This window comes from Halichoerus grypus, chromosome 6 (genome assembly GCF_964656455.1).
Source record: "Halichoerus grypus chromosome 6, mHalGry1.hap1.1, whole genome shotgun sequence".
NCBI lineage: Eukaryota > Metazoa > Chordata > Mammalia > Carnivora > Phocidae > Halichoerus > Halichoerus grypus.
This window is the reverse complement of record NC_135717.1, coordinates 63,765,583-63,783,175: the sequence shown is the minus strand read 5'-3', so window position 1 is coordinate 63,783,175 and position 17,593 is coordinate 63,765,583. Positions and strand designations below refer to the sequence as shown.

The 17,593-nt window shown below is 35.4% G+C and overlaps 1 protein-coding gene across 1 annotated transcript in view; it reads left to right on the top strand.

Annotated features, from left to right (window-relative positions):
* Positions 1 to 17,593, top strand: part of ARHGAP21 (Rho GTPase activating protein 21) — a 132,768-nt gene that overhangs the window by 70,393 nt on the left and 44,782 nt on the right. Inside the window, 3 exon segments of the mRNA XM_078075252.1 lie at positions 13,192 to 13,284; positions 14,812 to 14,890; positions 17,374 to 17,428. Coding sequence (XP_077931378.1) covers positions 13,192 to 13,284; positions 14,812 to 14,890; positions 17,374 to 17,428 — 227 coding nt within the window.

The following is a 17,593-nucleotide window of genomic DNA, read 5'->3' as shown; positions in this document are numbered from 1 at the left end:
GGAAGCATACTTTGTACAAGATGGAATAAGTAGATTGTTTGATGCTTCATGGTTAATTTCACTCATTCTCTTCCGGAAAATCCCTGCTCATATTTTGGAGACAGTTAATCTGAGTGATTGTTCCTGCTACGTGATAAACAAGCAGAGACTTTCTGCCTCCTCCTCTACCTGATCCTAGGAGATGATGATAGCAACACAGATCTGATATGGGAAAATGCAGAAATAAGAGGCGCGATTATATCCCTTATCAAAAATTCGTTATTAGAGTATGCAAACTGAAGTTTTCCCCCATACGCAGACTATTCATTGCATTTATGAAAACAGTGTTTTTATGTATTACTTTAAGAACAAAGATCATTAAGGAAGGAAATTGTGTTTAATTGTTGAATTTTCAGTGCCTAGTAAGTACCTGGGAGGAGCTCAAATGTTGTTGAGTCAATGCTTTGAATAAAGGGAGGCACCACCACCTTAACTTGGCCCGGTTCCAAAATGACTGTTCCCAAAGCTGCACAACTCAGCATGTTCATGTCTGTGCCTCCGCTTTCGAGGAAGAAAATTATTGTCTCCTACCTGCCTTCCTTCCTTTCTTTCACCTTCCTCCCTTTTAACACAAAGTTTTTAGAGAGCTTATTTCACGTAGCTGCTAAGTGTGTAAGCTGGGGCAGTAGTAACAAAAATATAGTAATCCTGGACTTCAGTAGGAATTTGGGAAACCTCTTTGTAAAGTCCACTGGTCAGGTGGTCAAGTTAGATGAGAGTTAAAAAAATCTAGGGCGCCTGGGTGGCTCAGTTGGTTAAGCGACTGCCTTCGGCTCAGGTCATGATCCTGGAGTCCCGGGATAGAGTCCCGCATCAGGCTCCCTGCTCAGCAGGGAGTCTGCTTCTCCCTCTGACCCTCCCCCCTCTCATGCTCTCTCTATCTCATTCTCTCTCTCAAATAAATAAATAAAATCTTTTTAAAAAAAAAATCTAACTTCACTTTTAAAGTTCCAGGAAACCATTTTCACAGTTATCTAAAGTGAAAGGAATTTGATTGGATTAAGTAGGCACTGTCAGAAATCCAATTTTTTGGAGTTGGTTTTAAGACTTTGAAAGGCATGAAGTTACTTCGGCAGTCAAGAAAATAAATGCAATTTTAAGAGTTTCTGGAAGCATTCTAAAACCTTTAAGAAATAGGAAATTTAGGGTCTCAGAGAGCTAATTAGAGATAGGGCTATAAAGGTGAAAAAGTCAAGGAAAGTACATGATTGGAGTAGTCATATTCTAGGCTGTCCTCTGGAAAAACTTCTCTACAGAAAATGTTGCAGAGGTGACCCTGTAATTAGGTGATTTTGAGCTCTTTTCCCAGCTGCTGTATGACTTAAGACCTTGATCACAGACACCATCTGGCTGGATAGTCCCATTTTTTTTTTCCCCGATTGCTCTCCAGCTAGTCCACATTCAAAGTATGTGATTCATAGATGCAGTTATTAAGTTAATTGTGATAGTTATGGTCCCTGCTTTCGAAGTTTAACATAATTTTCCAGAATAGAAATATTTGTATAGGAATGCTACGTACATTAAATCTAGAAATATGTTTCCTGTTAATTCATTCACGTAGCAAATATTTGTTGAGTCACTGCCACAAGCAAGTCACTAATCTCATTGCTGGGAAGGGAGCAGGAGGGCCTTTAACCTGGCTTTCTTCAGGTAGTTGTTCACGTGTCACCTGTTAGAGAGGACTTGCCTGACCGTGTCATGAGAATAGTCCTACAGCCCTGCCTTTCACTCTTCCCCCCTTCCCACTCTGCTTATTATTCTCCCTAACGCTTATCACCACCTCTCATACTACTTATTTCTTCTTGAACATCATCTGCCTCAATTGGAATGTAGAACAGGAACTTTATTATTTTGGCTTAAAGCTCAGAATGGTTCCTGGCATGTATACATTTAACGGACGTCTATGTAAGGTGAAGGCCCCGGCTTCAGGAAGCCCCCACCCTGATGGAGGATGAAAGTGTTGAATAATCACGTATGTTCAGCAGCAGAGGCGAGTACATTGATGGTGGGCCACAGCACAGAGAATCATCACCTAAGCACCAGGGAAGGGGGTCTCAGGTGGGATGTCTTTGTGCTGTTGACAGACGACTCGGATTTCATCAGAAGGAAGGAAAACCAGTGTTCTACAATAGATTTCAGAGATATCTGGAAGTTATGTTTGCCCAGAATTGCTGGTCGGGCTCAGGGATGGATTTTGTGTCACCAACTCAGGATGATTTGTGAAGTTATGCTTAGCTTCTCTGGCAAGAATGAGTAGATAGATGGAGAGGCTGTTAACTGTGGGGTTCTGGAGGGGAAACATACCCACCTCCTTCCTCTGGGGAAAACAGGATTAGTTTGGGGTAAGTTGTATTTCTGATGGCCTGTAGAATGTTCAGTACCTAGTGAAAAATTTGGATGTGGATCCCATAGGGAAAAGTGGGGTTGAAAATAGATTTGGAAGTCATTATTAGATATGCTATAATTAAGTCCTAGACATAAATGAAACCATGCCCAGAGAGCATGAAAACATAGAATAAAGATAGGACCCTAGGGAAGATAACATCTAAGAAGGTCAGAGAAAGAAGAATCAGAAAGGAAGTCTGAGAATAAGTTTTGGCAGGTATGAGAACAACCAGGGGGAGTTGATGACCTGCTAGGTAAGAAGTGATCATTTTTAAGGGGGGACTGGATAACTTATCATTTGTCATAGAAATTCCATTTGGATGGGGACTAAAAAGGGTACTGTTAGACCCAATTTGACAAGTAGCAAATTGGTTAAGTTACTGAGAAGAGTTCCAGTACAGTGAGCAGAGAGGGGCAATGGAAACCAAGTCTCGGTGGGTTGGAACATACATTAGAGCAGGGAAACTGAATGAGGATGGGAATGGGGCGGGTGGGAAGTTTTGCCCTGGAGGGGATACTTGTCAGTGTCTGAGAAACCCTGAATTTAGAAGTAAAGAAAGGAGAGTATAGACCATTCTTCAAGAAGGAAGGAAAGGAGAATAAGCAATTACAGCTACATGGAAGGACAGGGAGTTTTGCTGTTCTTTTAAGTTCAGGAAGCTTTTGCCTGTCTCTCAGAACATGTATGCCTGTCCAGTGGAGAGAAGAACAGAGATTGACTGAGTTTTACACATGAGAGGAGACCGTGAGGAAACAGGGTCCTGAAGAAGGCCAGTAACTAAATCCTTACTTGAGGTAGAACAAAAGGAAGCAAGGATGGGCAAAGATAAAAAAAATGAGGATACAGCAATGGAGGTACAGTGCCATCAGAGACAAGGCTATCCCAAGAGTGTGTGAAAATCAAGATGGAATAGCGAGGTCAAGAAGATCATTCGAAGTTTGAAACAGCTGCTTTGAGGGAATGGGGATTAAAACAAAGCAAGAGACTTTAGTGAGCAGTATCAAGAATTTAGCTGAACTTGGAAATTATAAATCAGTGGGTTAGGGGTTATGTAGTTTTATTCAACTAAAATAGCAGGACAAGAGCAACAGAGTGGGCATATGGACGAAATTCTCCATAGTCGGGAGATTGGCAAATTGAATGCTTTAAAAGGTCGAGGGAGGAAGGAGGTTGAGGTTGCTGGTGGATCTTGTTGAAATATTGAGTGATGGGTAATCTTAGTAAGAAAGAAAGTGATTTCTGGAGGGAGCCTGATAGGCTTGAAGAATAGGGAGGGCTAAAGGAGATGGAAGGTCTTGATGAAAGTGAGGAGCGAATTGAATTAATTAAGGGGTCCAACAGAGATGGAAAGATAGTTGTGGTCAGAACACTGTAACAAATTTTCCTGGGTTTGCAGAGAAGTTAAAATCCAGCACAACAGGAATGGCAGGGCTGTGAATCCACACGTGAGACATACTTTGTGAAATTCCTGAAACTTTAGAGAGAGAGAAAAAAATGATGCTGCATAAACTTCAAATACTCCAGAAGGCAGATCCCAGGACTGTTTTGTTCATTGCAGGATAATCGGCACCGGGCACATTTACGAGCTCAGTAAATACTTGTTGAATGAATAACACTCTTGCAGAGTCTTTCTGGCCCAAGTAGGTTATCCTGCCAGAAAATTTTGATTCATGTCTGACACCTAGTGGTATTTTCCTCAAACTACTATTAAGCAGCCCCATTTCCCTTCTACTATTTGAGGGAGACTCTGCAGTTCAGTTGCAGTACAATAGCTTTGTTCCTAAAACAAATCTCCAACTTGGTTTTGGGCAGTTTTACCATTGACATTTTCCAGGGCTGTCATTTGAATAGGTCGGCAGTAAATATTTATTGATCACCTACTGTGTGCCAGGCACTGTTCTGTATGCTGGAGTTTTTCACGTAGTCTACGTTCTCCTGCACGTATGACCTCACTGAATTTGAACACGTAGGCAGAGCATTCCATTGGGAATGGTTAACTTGATGGGAAACGTAATTTAGGGTTCTGTTGTGATTTCACATGTGAAACCTTTCTAAATTTATTTTATAGCTTTTGGTGCTATCATTTCTACGTTGTGACATACTGCTTTTCATTAATGTTAAGTAGGCATTTAGGAAGATGAAAGTAGAAGGCAAGATTGCGTTTGTTGTCAGTTTATACTTATCCACACTGTGGAGAATACCACATACTATGGAGAACTATGGGAGGGTTTTGTTATCTTTCCTTAAGAAAGAGTAAAGTTCCTGTTTGTTGGTGATGCATAGTGAAGTATTTAAAGTATTTATGAGTGTTCCTGCACTCCCCCTCTCTCTCAAATAAATAAATAAATCTAAAAAAAAAAAAAGTGGGGGAGGTGCTTGGGTGAAGCAGTCAGTTAAGCATCAGACTCTTGGTTTCAGCTCAGATTTGATCTCAGGGTCATGAGATCAAGTCCCACATCAGGCTCTATACCCAGCATGGAGTCTTCTTGAGTTTCTCTCTCCCTCTTCCTCTGCCCCTTCCCCCCTTCACACTCTCTCTCTCAAATAAATAGAGAAATCTTAAAGCATTTATGAATGAATTGACATGATATGTGGGATTTGCTTTAAAACACTTTAGGGGAAAAAGTAAGTAGGAGTGAAACAAGATTGACAAAATTTTTGTAATTATTTAAGGTATGTTCATGGGGATTTATTCTGTTTTGTCTATTTTTGTGTATGCTGGACATTTTCCGTAATAAGAAGTAAGCAAAAATAATTAGCTGGGTGTGGGAAGAAAGCTTATCATGATTAAGTTAGAATATGGTCTGCTTTTTAATATTTAACATATTTTTTAAATTTTATTTTGTTCCATCTGATATTACTTGAAGATCAGGTTGAGTAGAGAATATGCATTTTCTTATAATAGATAGAATTTGACTGAGATCCAATAGGCGACATTCTACAATGTCCAGAGGCTATTGGAATTTTGGGTTTGAAGCTCATAATTGTTGGAGCTATAGATTAGAGGCTTGGGAGATGTAATTTTAAAGTATTAGCCATCACTCTGGAAATGAGAGCATCTTTAGTAGGAATTTGGGAATACCTAGATTCAATAAACTGGCATATATTTATTTTTTTTAATTAGTGCTTCTGCCATAATCAAAGGAAATGGAGTACCCAGTAATCTGCCATACCAGTCTTCTTAAATTGGATGCTGCTTCACAATGATATATATGGATTTTTGGTTGTGAGACAATGTGTCTCTTAGGCTCTTAGGATAATTTTGTATGCCATCAGCAAACCAAACCCCCAAAATAAAGATTAGAAGTCTGTTTCCAACAATTAAAAACAGTTATGAAATATTTCAGGCAAACAAAATATTGAGGAAAATGTATCTTCCAAATGCTTGCCACCTATCTTTATCATGTTAATATTTTACATCTTTCCCCCCAATCCTAATCCCTCCCACCCCCCACCCCACCCGAGACATAAATGATTATAAGTATGGTTAGGGCCATTTTATACCACTCCTTCCCTATTCTCCTTTCCCAAAGGTAATCACTAGCCTGAGTTTGGTGTTTATTTCTTTCCATTTATTTTCTGCCTTAAAAGAGTCATAATTCCTAACTTTTGCTCAATAAATTCTTCTCCATGCCCTAATTTTTTTTTTCCTGTGGCAGTCTATTACCCATCAAAAAGAAGTTGAGGTCATTTTTCATTATTTAGGTTTAACTTTGATATCTATTTCAATCTACATTGTGGTTTCACTTATTTTTGGTCTGAAAACTAAACATCCATTTCAATAAGCTATTTAATTGATTTTTCTTTAAATAATTAATGCTTGGAGCTTTAATGCTCCATTATGTGATGTATCTCTTTAGTTTTCTACCTTTGTGGAGAGTATCCTTCTTCCAAGCCTTATATAACTTTCCTATGAAGCACAGTTTAATTTCAATGGCTTTCTCTTATATAGATTTTTTTTTTTTTTTTACAACAAAGAAATCAATTAAAAGAATACTTTAAAAAATTAACTGTCATTATAAAAGAGAAGACTGGTTCCATTTACAAAAATTGTTCAGTAGCATCTTCAAGAACTCAGAAAAATTTAAAAAGCTTAATCTCAGTGACAGCCATTATTTTCTGTTGCTTTGTTTTTGTTTAAAACATGGGATGGTATTTATTTGTATAAAGTATATATTTTTTTCACTCTGTTAAGAAATATTTTCCTCTTGTCCCAGAACTATAGGATTCTCTGACTTATACCTATCTATTTCTCCGTGGATATTCATTACAGGGTCCTCTTTATAAGTGGCATACTTCAAAATTATCCCCTCACCCCCCCCTTTTTTTTTAAAGATTTCATTTATTTGAGAGAGAGAGAGAGAGAGCACAAGCACAAGTTTGGGGGAGGGGCAAAGGGAGAGGGACAAGCAGATTCCATGCCAAGGCACGGGGCTGGATCCTAGGACCCTGGGATCATGATCCAAGCCAAAGGCAGACACTTAACTGACTGAGCCACCCAGGTGCCCCAAAATTGTCACTTCTTAAAATAATCCATTTGCTCGAGTCTGCTTTTATTCTAAGTTTAGATTTTGAAATAATTTAAATGTTGCAAATGATTTTGGCTTTAGCATTCTCTATAGAAGAGGGTCTTACAGATTTAAATAATCTTTGTTAACTGACAAAGCCCACAGGCCCTCTGGGTTTGACACCGGTTTCTTTGAAAACAGGTTATGTAGTTCATGTCAGAGTTACTGGAAATTTTTTAGTACCGTTTCTTACTTTTGTCTACCTTCTTTTCTTTAGAGTTCTTTAGTCTTGGTTTATATTCCTCAGTTTCCTCATATTATGACAGTTACATTTGTAGAGATACTCCTTCAACCAGTATTTAATTATGCATTTGCAGAGTGACAAGCACCCCGGCCTCATTTATCCCTGATCCATATGTAAACCTCCTAAAAGTTTATTATCAGATGAGCACAGTAATAACGTTTATTAAATACCTACTTGTATTACACATTATATAAGCATTTTAATGGATTATCTCTCTTAATCCTCATAACAACCTTTCCAGGTGGGAATATACTACCATCATCCTCATTGTTCAGGGGAGTTAACTGGAACACAAGTGAATCATTTGTTTAAAATCACTTGGAGGTAAGGTTGCCAGATAAAATACAGGATGCCCAATTAAATTGAATTTCTGAGAGACAACTAATTTTTGCAACATTTGATAACCTTCCTTGGAAAATAAATGGCAGAGCTAGGATTTTAAACCATGTAATCTGTTTAAAAGGCCCAAGTTGTTAGCATAATCCTGGATATGGAGAATAGAAGTCACATCGACCTGGATATTCATCCAGTATTTGGATGGCAACTACTACCTACACATTATTTGTTTATTTGTCTTTTATGCATTATTTTTCTCCCAACTGATTATATTTACTAGAATGTAAAAGTGTGCTTTTTTTTTCTGATTTCAAAGTAATATTCAACTTCAAGTAAATTCATATATGCTGTCTCTGTCCTCTTGTTTAAGTCTTTACTAATTGTATGTTAAGTAACATAAAATGGAACGTGTTCTGTACCTGGTCATTTGAGCTGTTGTCATTTAGCCATTTAGAGTATTCAGATTGTTGTCTTTACTTCCTTTTCTCAAATATAGAAAGATTTATCTGTATGTGCTAAAAAAGACACATTTTCCTTTTCTTTTGACAGGGTCAAGGAAATGACACTTGAATAAGGTGTTAACAGTTCTTTGAAGCACGTCCTATGTGTTCTTTGAAGCATGTCCTATGTGTTCTCAAAAAAATGAGAAATTATAAAACATGGATGTAGAATTAAAAGAGGCTTTTAACTAAGAATTGCCAGGGAAGCTATCTGGCCCTGCTAGACGATAATACAGGAAAGTAAGGAATCGTTTTTCCCTGTGAATTACCACAGTTCAGGATCAGACTTTTAGTTTTGAATATCCAGAAATTACTGACTTAAAAAATTAAAGACCCAGGAAATGGAATAACACACATTTTAAATTTGATATTTTTGACTTCCAATTCCAGTAGAATATATTGAAAAGAAGACACTTTTTAAAATTATCCTTTCTTTAAAAGTTTTTAAAAAATTTTTAATTGAAGTATAGCTAACAGAATATTATATTAGTTTCAGGTGTACAACATAGTGATTTGACATTTACATACATTACGAAATGCTTGCCATGATAAGTGTGGTCACCATCTGTCACCACACAAAGTTATTACAATATTATTGACTGTATTCTCTATGCTGTATTTTTCATCCCCATGACTTACTTATTTTATAACTGGAAGTTTCTGACTCTTAATCCTCTTCACCTATTTCACCCATCCCCCAACCTCCCTCCCCTGTGGCAACAACCAGTTTATCTCTGAATTTATGTTTTCTGTTTGTTGTTATTTAGATTCCACATATAAATGAAACCATGTGGTATTTGTCTTTCTCTGACTTATAAAGAGAAGACGCTCTTTTTTTAAAATTTTTTATTTAAATTCAGTTTAGTTCACATACAGTGTATTACTAGTTTCAGAGGTAGAATTTAGTGATTCATCAGTTGCATATAGCACTCAGTGCTCATTACATCATGTGCCCTCCTTAATGCCCATCACCCAGTTACCCCATCTCCCCACCCACCTCCCCTCCAACAACACACCTCCCCTCCAACAACCCTGTTTGTTTCCTATAGGTAAGAGTCTCTTATGGTTTGTCTCCCTCTCTGTTTTCATCTCATTTTATTTTTCCTTCCCTTCCCCTATGTTCATCTGTTCTGTTTCTTAAATTCCACATATGAGTGAATCATATGATATTTGTCTCTCTCTGACTGACTTATTTTTCTCTTAGCATAATACCCTCTAGTTCTATCCACATCATTGCAAATGGCAAAATTTCATTCTTTTGATGGTTGAGTAATATTCCATTGTATATATACACTACATCTTCTTTATCCATTCATCTGTCAGTGGACATCTGAGCTCTTTCCATATTTTAGCTCTTGTGGACATTGCTGCTATAAATCTTGGAGTGCATGTGCCCTTTCAAATCACTATGTTTGTATCTTTTGGATAGTACCTAGTAGTGCAATTGCTGGGTCCTATGGTAGCTCTATTTTTAACTTTTTGAGGAACCTCCATACTGTTTTCCAGAGTGGCTGCCCCAGTGTGCATTCCAACCAGTAGTGTAAGAGGGTTCTCCTTAAGAGAAGACACTCCTTAAAATTAATGAGCCGAGTGTTTAACTCAAGATTTAGGGTCAAGGAATATGAAAATTAAAAAGCAGTATATTTTTTGGTGAAACCTGCCTATAATTAAGGGGTATCAATTTTCTGTTGTCCAGAAGGAACTGGATAATATCTAAGCAGGAATAGCAAGTCAGATTTTAGAGAAAGTTCATAAAGGAAAGTGACAACAAGAATCAAAAGTATAATTCTCAGCAGATGTGATAGTTCTTGCTGTAAGATTGGCCCCTATTTTAATCTGTTCCACCTTCATATGTTTTCAGGCATAGTGTATTGAAAGATTTGTCAATGGCAGATTGTCTCTGATTTTATAATGGCAATCACTGCAGAATTAATATTTCTTTTATAGAAATTAAAACAAAATTATTTTGGACTATGTCTGTTCTGTATAAGTGAAATTTTCAGAATTTACTGCATTGCCACCCAGCCAACTTTTAACTTTTTTATAGAATTCATTAATGTCATTTACATTTAATATTTTTAAATATAGGTACGCTATAATCACCTTTCGGACATAGTAGACTAGAAGACATTAATGAGGAAAGTGTTTCTTCTCTTTTATTATATAAATCTATTATTATATAAATCCATGAAAGCAATGACTTGATTCAATGAAACTTATTAAACCTTCAAATCTCTAGCTTAGAAAAAATAGACGATTTTCTTTAAATGCCAACTCTTGTAAATGGTGAGTTGGCTACAGAGAGACCTAGCCTGATTACCAAAAGTAATTGCATTTTAAGCGACTAATATTGAAAAGAAACTTTTTTTCTATTCATAGTAATTATAAGTGACTGTCTACTTCTATTTAATAAAGCTTGACAAATGAATAAGTAGTTAAATTATTTTTGAAGTTACTGGGAACACCATGTTTGGATTCAGACCTGGGTTCAAATCCCTACTCCACCTCTTCATAAGTTACTTAGTCTGTTTCCTCCTACTTACAATGTTAATCTTAGGATCCTAATGCCCATCTTGAAGGCTTGTTATGAGAATTAAACTAAATAACAAATTTATTCATTCATTGAATATTTATTGAATGCCTGTTCTGTACTAGGCATCATTCTAGGTACTATGGATATCAGAGAATATGACAAAAATCCCTGCTCTTCATTTTAGTGGGAGGGACAAACAACCAAAATGCAAGCAAATAAAAATGCAATTTTAAGTAGTGAGTGATACATCCTATGAAGAAAAATAAAGCCTGGCACATACAAGAAGTTTCTCCCAGCTTTTCATCATAATTTTCGAAGTAGGGCAAAGTCCTTGTCCATCTTGGTTCAACAATTAACATGTTGCTGTATTTGCTTTATCTTTCTATCCACATGTGTGTGTATCCAGGGATGTGGGTATCTAGGTTTATTTATTTCCCTCAAACCATTTGAAACTTAAGTTGCGGATATAATTACAATTATAGAAATATAATAATATAATACAGTAATATAATCATAACAGTTAGTCTCTAATTACTTTAACAAACATCTCTTAAGAATTAGGACATTCTTGTTTACAGTAGGGATTTAACTAATATCAGTTCTCTTTTTCCTCCAAAGCTTCATGGAGAAAGCAATCATGGCTGTCTGTCATAACTAATCTGAAAAGACAAAAGGATTTATAATATTTTCATGTCATCCGAATATAGAAGGCTCTATAAAGTTTCTTTGGGAAGATATCTGATGCATATTTATAGTTTTTTAAATTAGATAATAGATACTTTGCAAGTGTGTTTTTATTAGCTTTCAAGATTTTAATTCCTAAAGACATAAAATATGGCACTAGTTTTCATTTAAGCACTATGAAGAGTGGAAATGTACATTTACTGAGGAATTACAACTGGAGTAACCAGTCATGTGCTATGCTGAGTACTTTCACATGTTATCTCATTTAGTCTTCATGGAAACTCTTTAAGAATGTAAAAATATAGAATAATTATCTCTTAATATAGAAGAAAAAGTAATAGTAAAGTAAAAATATTTGCTTAATTGCAACTGGGCTATCAGGTGGCAAAGCAAGGATTTGGATCCATATCTACTGGCTTCTAAAAACAAGCAATTTAGGGTGCCTGGGTGGCTCAGTCAGTTAAGCGTCCTACTCTTGATCTCAGCTGAGGTCTTGATCTCAGGGTTATGAGTTCAAGCCCTGTGTTGGGCTCCACGTTGGGTGTGGAGCCTAGTTAAAACAACAACAACAACAACACACACAACAAAAACTTAAAAACAAGCAAATTTCACTATATCCTGTTGCATTATAAGTGATCGAGTTAGCCATTCACTGCTTTAGAGGACTTGAGTTAGCCATTCACTACTTTAGAGGACTTCTTTCAGAGTAAATAGTTAAGTATATAAAAGGAGCTACTGATGTATATTCCTTTTTTAAGAAATTTCTTTTGAGCCACCTTTGTGATATACCATGTTTCTGCCCAGCATTGCAATTTAATGAGTATTATTATATTATTCCCTGCATATATCTGCTTTATTTTCTCAGTCATGTTCTTTAAGAGTTAGGGCTGTGTCTCCTACTTCAGTGGTTCCCAAACATGAGTGCACATCACAGTCACCACAGTTTCTGATTCAGTAGAGCTTGAATGGAGTCCCTGCATTAGCATTTCTAACACATTCCCTAGTTCTATCAATGCTGCTGGTCTGGGGACCACACTTTGAGAACCACTGTCTACCTCTTTGCCCTTCCTCCCACCACAGTCCTCATCTTGGTGCTTATCACTTAGCTTAAATGCCCTCTCATCTGGGAATCCTTCCTTGACTTCTGTTTTATTGAAACTGTTAGTTGTTCTCAAATGTCAGTGTGTATAAGAACCACCTGGGAGACTTGTTGACAAAGCAGATTTCTGATTGAACCCTGAAACATTGATTTTTAGCAAGTGCATTCAGTGTTAATGCAGGTGATCCATGGATAGCAATTTGTGAAATACTGGCTTACAGAGTTGATATGCGCTCGTCATGGCTATGACTGTATGTCGTATTTGCCTGTGATTGTTTTTTATACTGTAGTGCCATTTTTTGTTTGTATGTCTCTCTCCCACTAGAGTCCCCGAAGGAAAAGGACTGTGTCTTAGTCATAATTAAAACTTAGGGCTTAGCACAATGCAGTGTTAAAAAGCAATAGAGTGAATACTGCCTGTGTAATCTAGCTATGTGACCTTGAAGGATTTAATCTCTCCTAGCCTCAGTTTCCCCTTTCATTCAATAGTGGTAGTAACACATATGTGCTATGAAATTAGCTCTCAGGGTTTGTATAGTCTTTAGTGTAGTAATTTACATACAGAATGTTCCCACCAAATGGACACCATTACTGTTGTGGTGGTGGTTGTGTTACATAAGAAACAAAATGTTTGAATTTATGAAAACTCCTAAATTATGATTTTACCATACAAATTCAGGATATGTGTTTAGCAGTTCATTAAAAATCTTTGCTTAATTGTCTAAAATATCATTTTATATTTTGGTATTTTAATGAAATAGTGTGAAGTAAAATCATGCCTTGGGCTTTTTCTCTCCCATAGGAAAACAAAGAAATCGCTTGGAACCAATGGATACCATATTTGTTAAACAGGTTAAAGAAGGAGGACCTGCTTTTGAAGCTGGATTATGCACAGGTGCTGATATTCTTCTTTAAACAATACCTTTGAATTTCTTTTTTACTTCATTTCTTCCTTCTTTCATATTTCATTTTCCTTATTCTTTATCTCCTTCTGTATGTTTTTTTCCTGTGTCTTCACATCAGTTTTTACTATTTTTGAGACCTAGTTAGCTGTATGTTTCTTGATACCCAAATGGATGGGTTTGGACAGAAATAACTTAAAATAAATTATAAATTAGGAGCACTTTTGGTTACCACTTAGAGAGTGGACTCTTGGAGGCCCTTTTAAAAGCACCTATTTTACATACATTTAATTTTGACAAGGATTACCAAATAGCAAAATGATGAAGATATTTATTGACATAATTAAAATAATCTTGGATCTCCAAGTTCTCGAAGTGCCTTATCTGCCAGAGGTGAATTAATTAATTTGCACTGTGAAGGGTAACTTAAGTCTCTAACAACACAAGGCAAGCTCTGCTTCATCTGTAGGTATCCCTGGATGTGGTCTGGTAGCTATTCTAAAATATTTTGTGATATGTGATTTTAATAAAATCTAAGTAGAGATTTAGTTTATTTAATGCACACACTAAAATAGTTACTCTTTTGTATTTGAACATGAAATAATTTAAAATGGGAATTAGTGAAAAACTATGTTTTACTGCCTTTTGAATAAAATGTAGTGTTTTCAGTGATAAATATTGAAAGCAGCGGATGTCATTGCTAAGATTTACGAGGATGTGCTATTTATTATCTCTTTTGTCATGGTTAACGTAAGCCTAATTCCAATCTCATTAACATTACATAATGTGTATATTGGTGTCCATATGGGATTCCATTACCTAGCTTGTATCACTTTTCATATTCTAAGCCTCACAAGGGCAGGAAGATGTAGAGATGCTGTGATAAGCACACCGAAAATACTTTTTATTTTTCTACTTTCCAATTTTTCATTATCTTTTCTTTCTCAGTCTTTTCCTTTCTGCCCTGAGTTCTTATTGGTAATCCAAATGCCCTTTTCTTTATTAAAATGAAGAACAAGTTAATATGCATAAAGTCAAAACCGTGTGCATGCCCATATTTCAGTTCTGTAATATAGCACTAATGAATAAACTAAATAGGTTGGGAAATCAGCCGGACTAACAGTAGAAGACACCAAGGTTTAATAAAAACAATCAACTATTTAAGCCTGTTGAATGATGCTTTTCTATCAGAAATGACAGGGTAGACAGAGGAATAACCAGGAGTTCTGCAACTCAGAAAACAAATGATAGGGGCATAAATAGTATAGCTATGGTCACTTGGTGACTATACCTTTTGGAGTTTCTAAATTCATCATTGTCCAGGGCTCTTAAGACATAGCTATATTTCATCAGAAGGTGTATATATTAGAATTTAGATTCATATTTGTGAAAGATACATTGAAAAACAGCAAGCAAGAATATATAAAAAATAAATACATTACTCAAGAAATATTTCAAAAGTCATCAGAAATAACCTTTTAAGGAATTCCTCATGTGTTTTTTTTCACTCTTCTTTGAAGGTGATCGAATTATAAAAGTCAATGGAGAAAGTGTTATTGGAAAGACCTATTCCCAAGTAATTGCTTTAATTCAGAACAGGTAAGATTCTCAAAATATGATTAATTTTGGCCAAAGATGGGTATTTATAAATCAGTGGAGCAAGTAGATTCAATATAGTATTGTCTATATTCTGTAATGGGATGGGGAGCTGTGGGACTTTCCCTTCAAGTGGGTAATAATTTGAGAATTGCCAAGGATGTACTACCTGATTATAGCTTACTTGGTGCTTTGCTTCGGCAAATCTATCAGATTTGTGATTAAAGTCCTTTAGAATCTAAAAGCAACACATTTTAGATTTACTGTAAGTTCCTCACTTTAGTTTGAAATGACAATGAAATTTATAATTTGTTTATAATAAAAATATAAATAAATGCATATATAATTTATTTTAAAACCTCTTACTCAGATATCTTTAAATACCTTATTGAATAATACTCTTGGCTCAAATTTATTCATTTGTTTTAACAAAGACAGCAAAAAATTCTCTTTGAATTCATCTGTCTGCCTATGTTCTACAGAGTGATGCATTTTGAGTTCTCAAGGCAAATAAATATGTACAGAGTAACTGTGAGACCTTAAAGATAACTTAGTCCTACTGTCTTTCTGTCTACCACACACCTAGAAAATTTTTCTTAATTATAAATAAAGAAATTGAAAGCCAAAGTGGTTACCATATTGAAGTCCTGCCAAGAGCAGGCAATGACTGGAGTCCCATTGTCCAGATCATCCCTTTGTAATTAAACTGAAGTTCATTATTTTCTGAAGACTTTTATCAAGTTCCTGTAACTATGTCTAAAGCAGTTCATGCTATAATCTAAGTTACTTACACTAATGCCCTAATGCATTGTCATTTTTACAATTAGATGATGTGATTGTGATTTATTGCTGAGTATTCTTCTTACTGTTTTATTATATAATGAAATTCTTAGAGAAAGCAAATCTTAAATCTTGCCTCTAATGTTGGATTCTAGGTGTTCCTGACAGTGATCCCTATTTGATCTTAAGTATTGGAGAGAACAGGGGACTGGTGAAGAATTCAGAGCCACTCCAGAGGCAGTGGGGAGATCACCTAAATTTTTATTCCCTTAAAATAATTTAGATCATCATAGATACACCGATATGTTTATCAACCTGTAATTTAAGGATTTTTTAGTGTATTTGTTAACATCTCTTCTTGAAAAACAGTATTTTCCCAAGTAACCATAACTTAATCTTTGTTTTCCTCAAAATCCACATTAATTTTTTTGTTACTGGTGCAGTTTATCTCTTGGAGTAATAACACTTGGGAATGACAGTCTTGATTTTTCAGCTGATAAAGCAATTTGAAAAATAGAGAAATACTGTTTTTTCATCATCTTATTTTCTTTTAAAAAATTGTGTTCCTTTTGTCTGCAGTTGGTAGCAAATGGATAATGCAGCACAAAGCCATTGAGATTCTGCAGTGTATTAATGTAAAAATGTATCCTTGCAGAAGAATTTATCTAAACATCAGTATGTATTTTCTACCAACTCTAAATATTGAAATACAAGTACCTACATATTTTATTAATAAAATTTATTTGAACCTGTGGTTCTTACGGTTTACTATTCTGAGCATTTATGAACCTGATAATAAGGTTCAAATCTAACAAAAAGTGACACCAGTAAAATTATTAGGTTTTGTTTTCTTTTTTTGTTGTTTGTTTCTTAATCTCTTGATTGTATTGGGGGAAGAAGAAATCTGATATTGTTAGGTTAGATACTGAATCACTTGATGGGGATAGTCCACTATCCTTGCCTTTTCTAAATGTAACTCCAGATCACAAGACTCAGCATAATTTATCCCTTTGTACTTTTTTAAACTTAGAGAAACTTCTCTATCATTTTTAACAGGACATTTATAGTACCAAAATAAAGTGAGACTTTGAGCTATTTCTGTAAAGGCTCTAAAATTAAATCAGAGAAGAAAGCAAATAGTTGAGATGCTATATAGTTTATAAAAATGAGTCATTTTGATAGTTGTGCTGGTGAACTCCGATTTCCTTCACTTCTGAGGCCAAGAGGGAATATTTCAAAACTTAGATGTTTAATATTACTTAAAATGTTAAATTTGAGCGTTCTTCGGTTATTTTCATGTGAATGTATTTTTAACTTGATAAATAGTGAAAATATGTGGTAAAAATTTATAATTTTTTCTGTGACCTGAATTAAAATAATAAATAAATATATACTGAAGAGTTTGTTCCAGGAGTATAATACAAGTAATATACTTCATGTTCCTAAATTAGAAATATATTATAAAGAAGACTTGCCTGATTATGAATAGCTCAAACATATGTCAGGATGCCTTCTTTCATTCATAATTAGCTTTATATATAAAAGTGACTTCTTAATGATTTGGGCTTGAAAAGTAAAGATTAAAAAAAAACAAAAATTAAACTCATAAACAAATTTAAAAAACATTTCTGAGCTAACTATCTTTCTTTTATGTCTTTTTGATACACTTTCACCTCCGCTAAAAGAATTTTTATATTCAATTTCAGTGATACAACATTGGAACTTAGTGTTATGCCAAAAGATGAAGACATTCTCCAAGTGGTAAGATTTATTTACTCAAATATGCATTGTTCTGTAGTCTCGAATGTTAATAAAGATCCTTTAAAGATGGAGGGGGACTGCATATAAGATTCTGGGGGCAAAAAGCCCCCACTGGTTCATTTAGCAGAGCCTGGGATTCTTGACATTTTACCAAAAGACAAATAA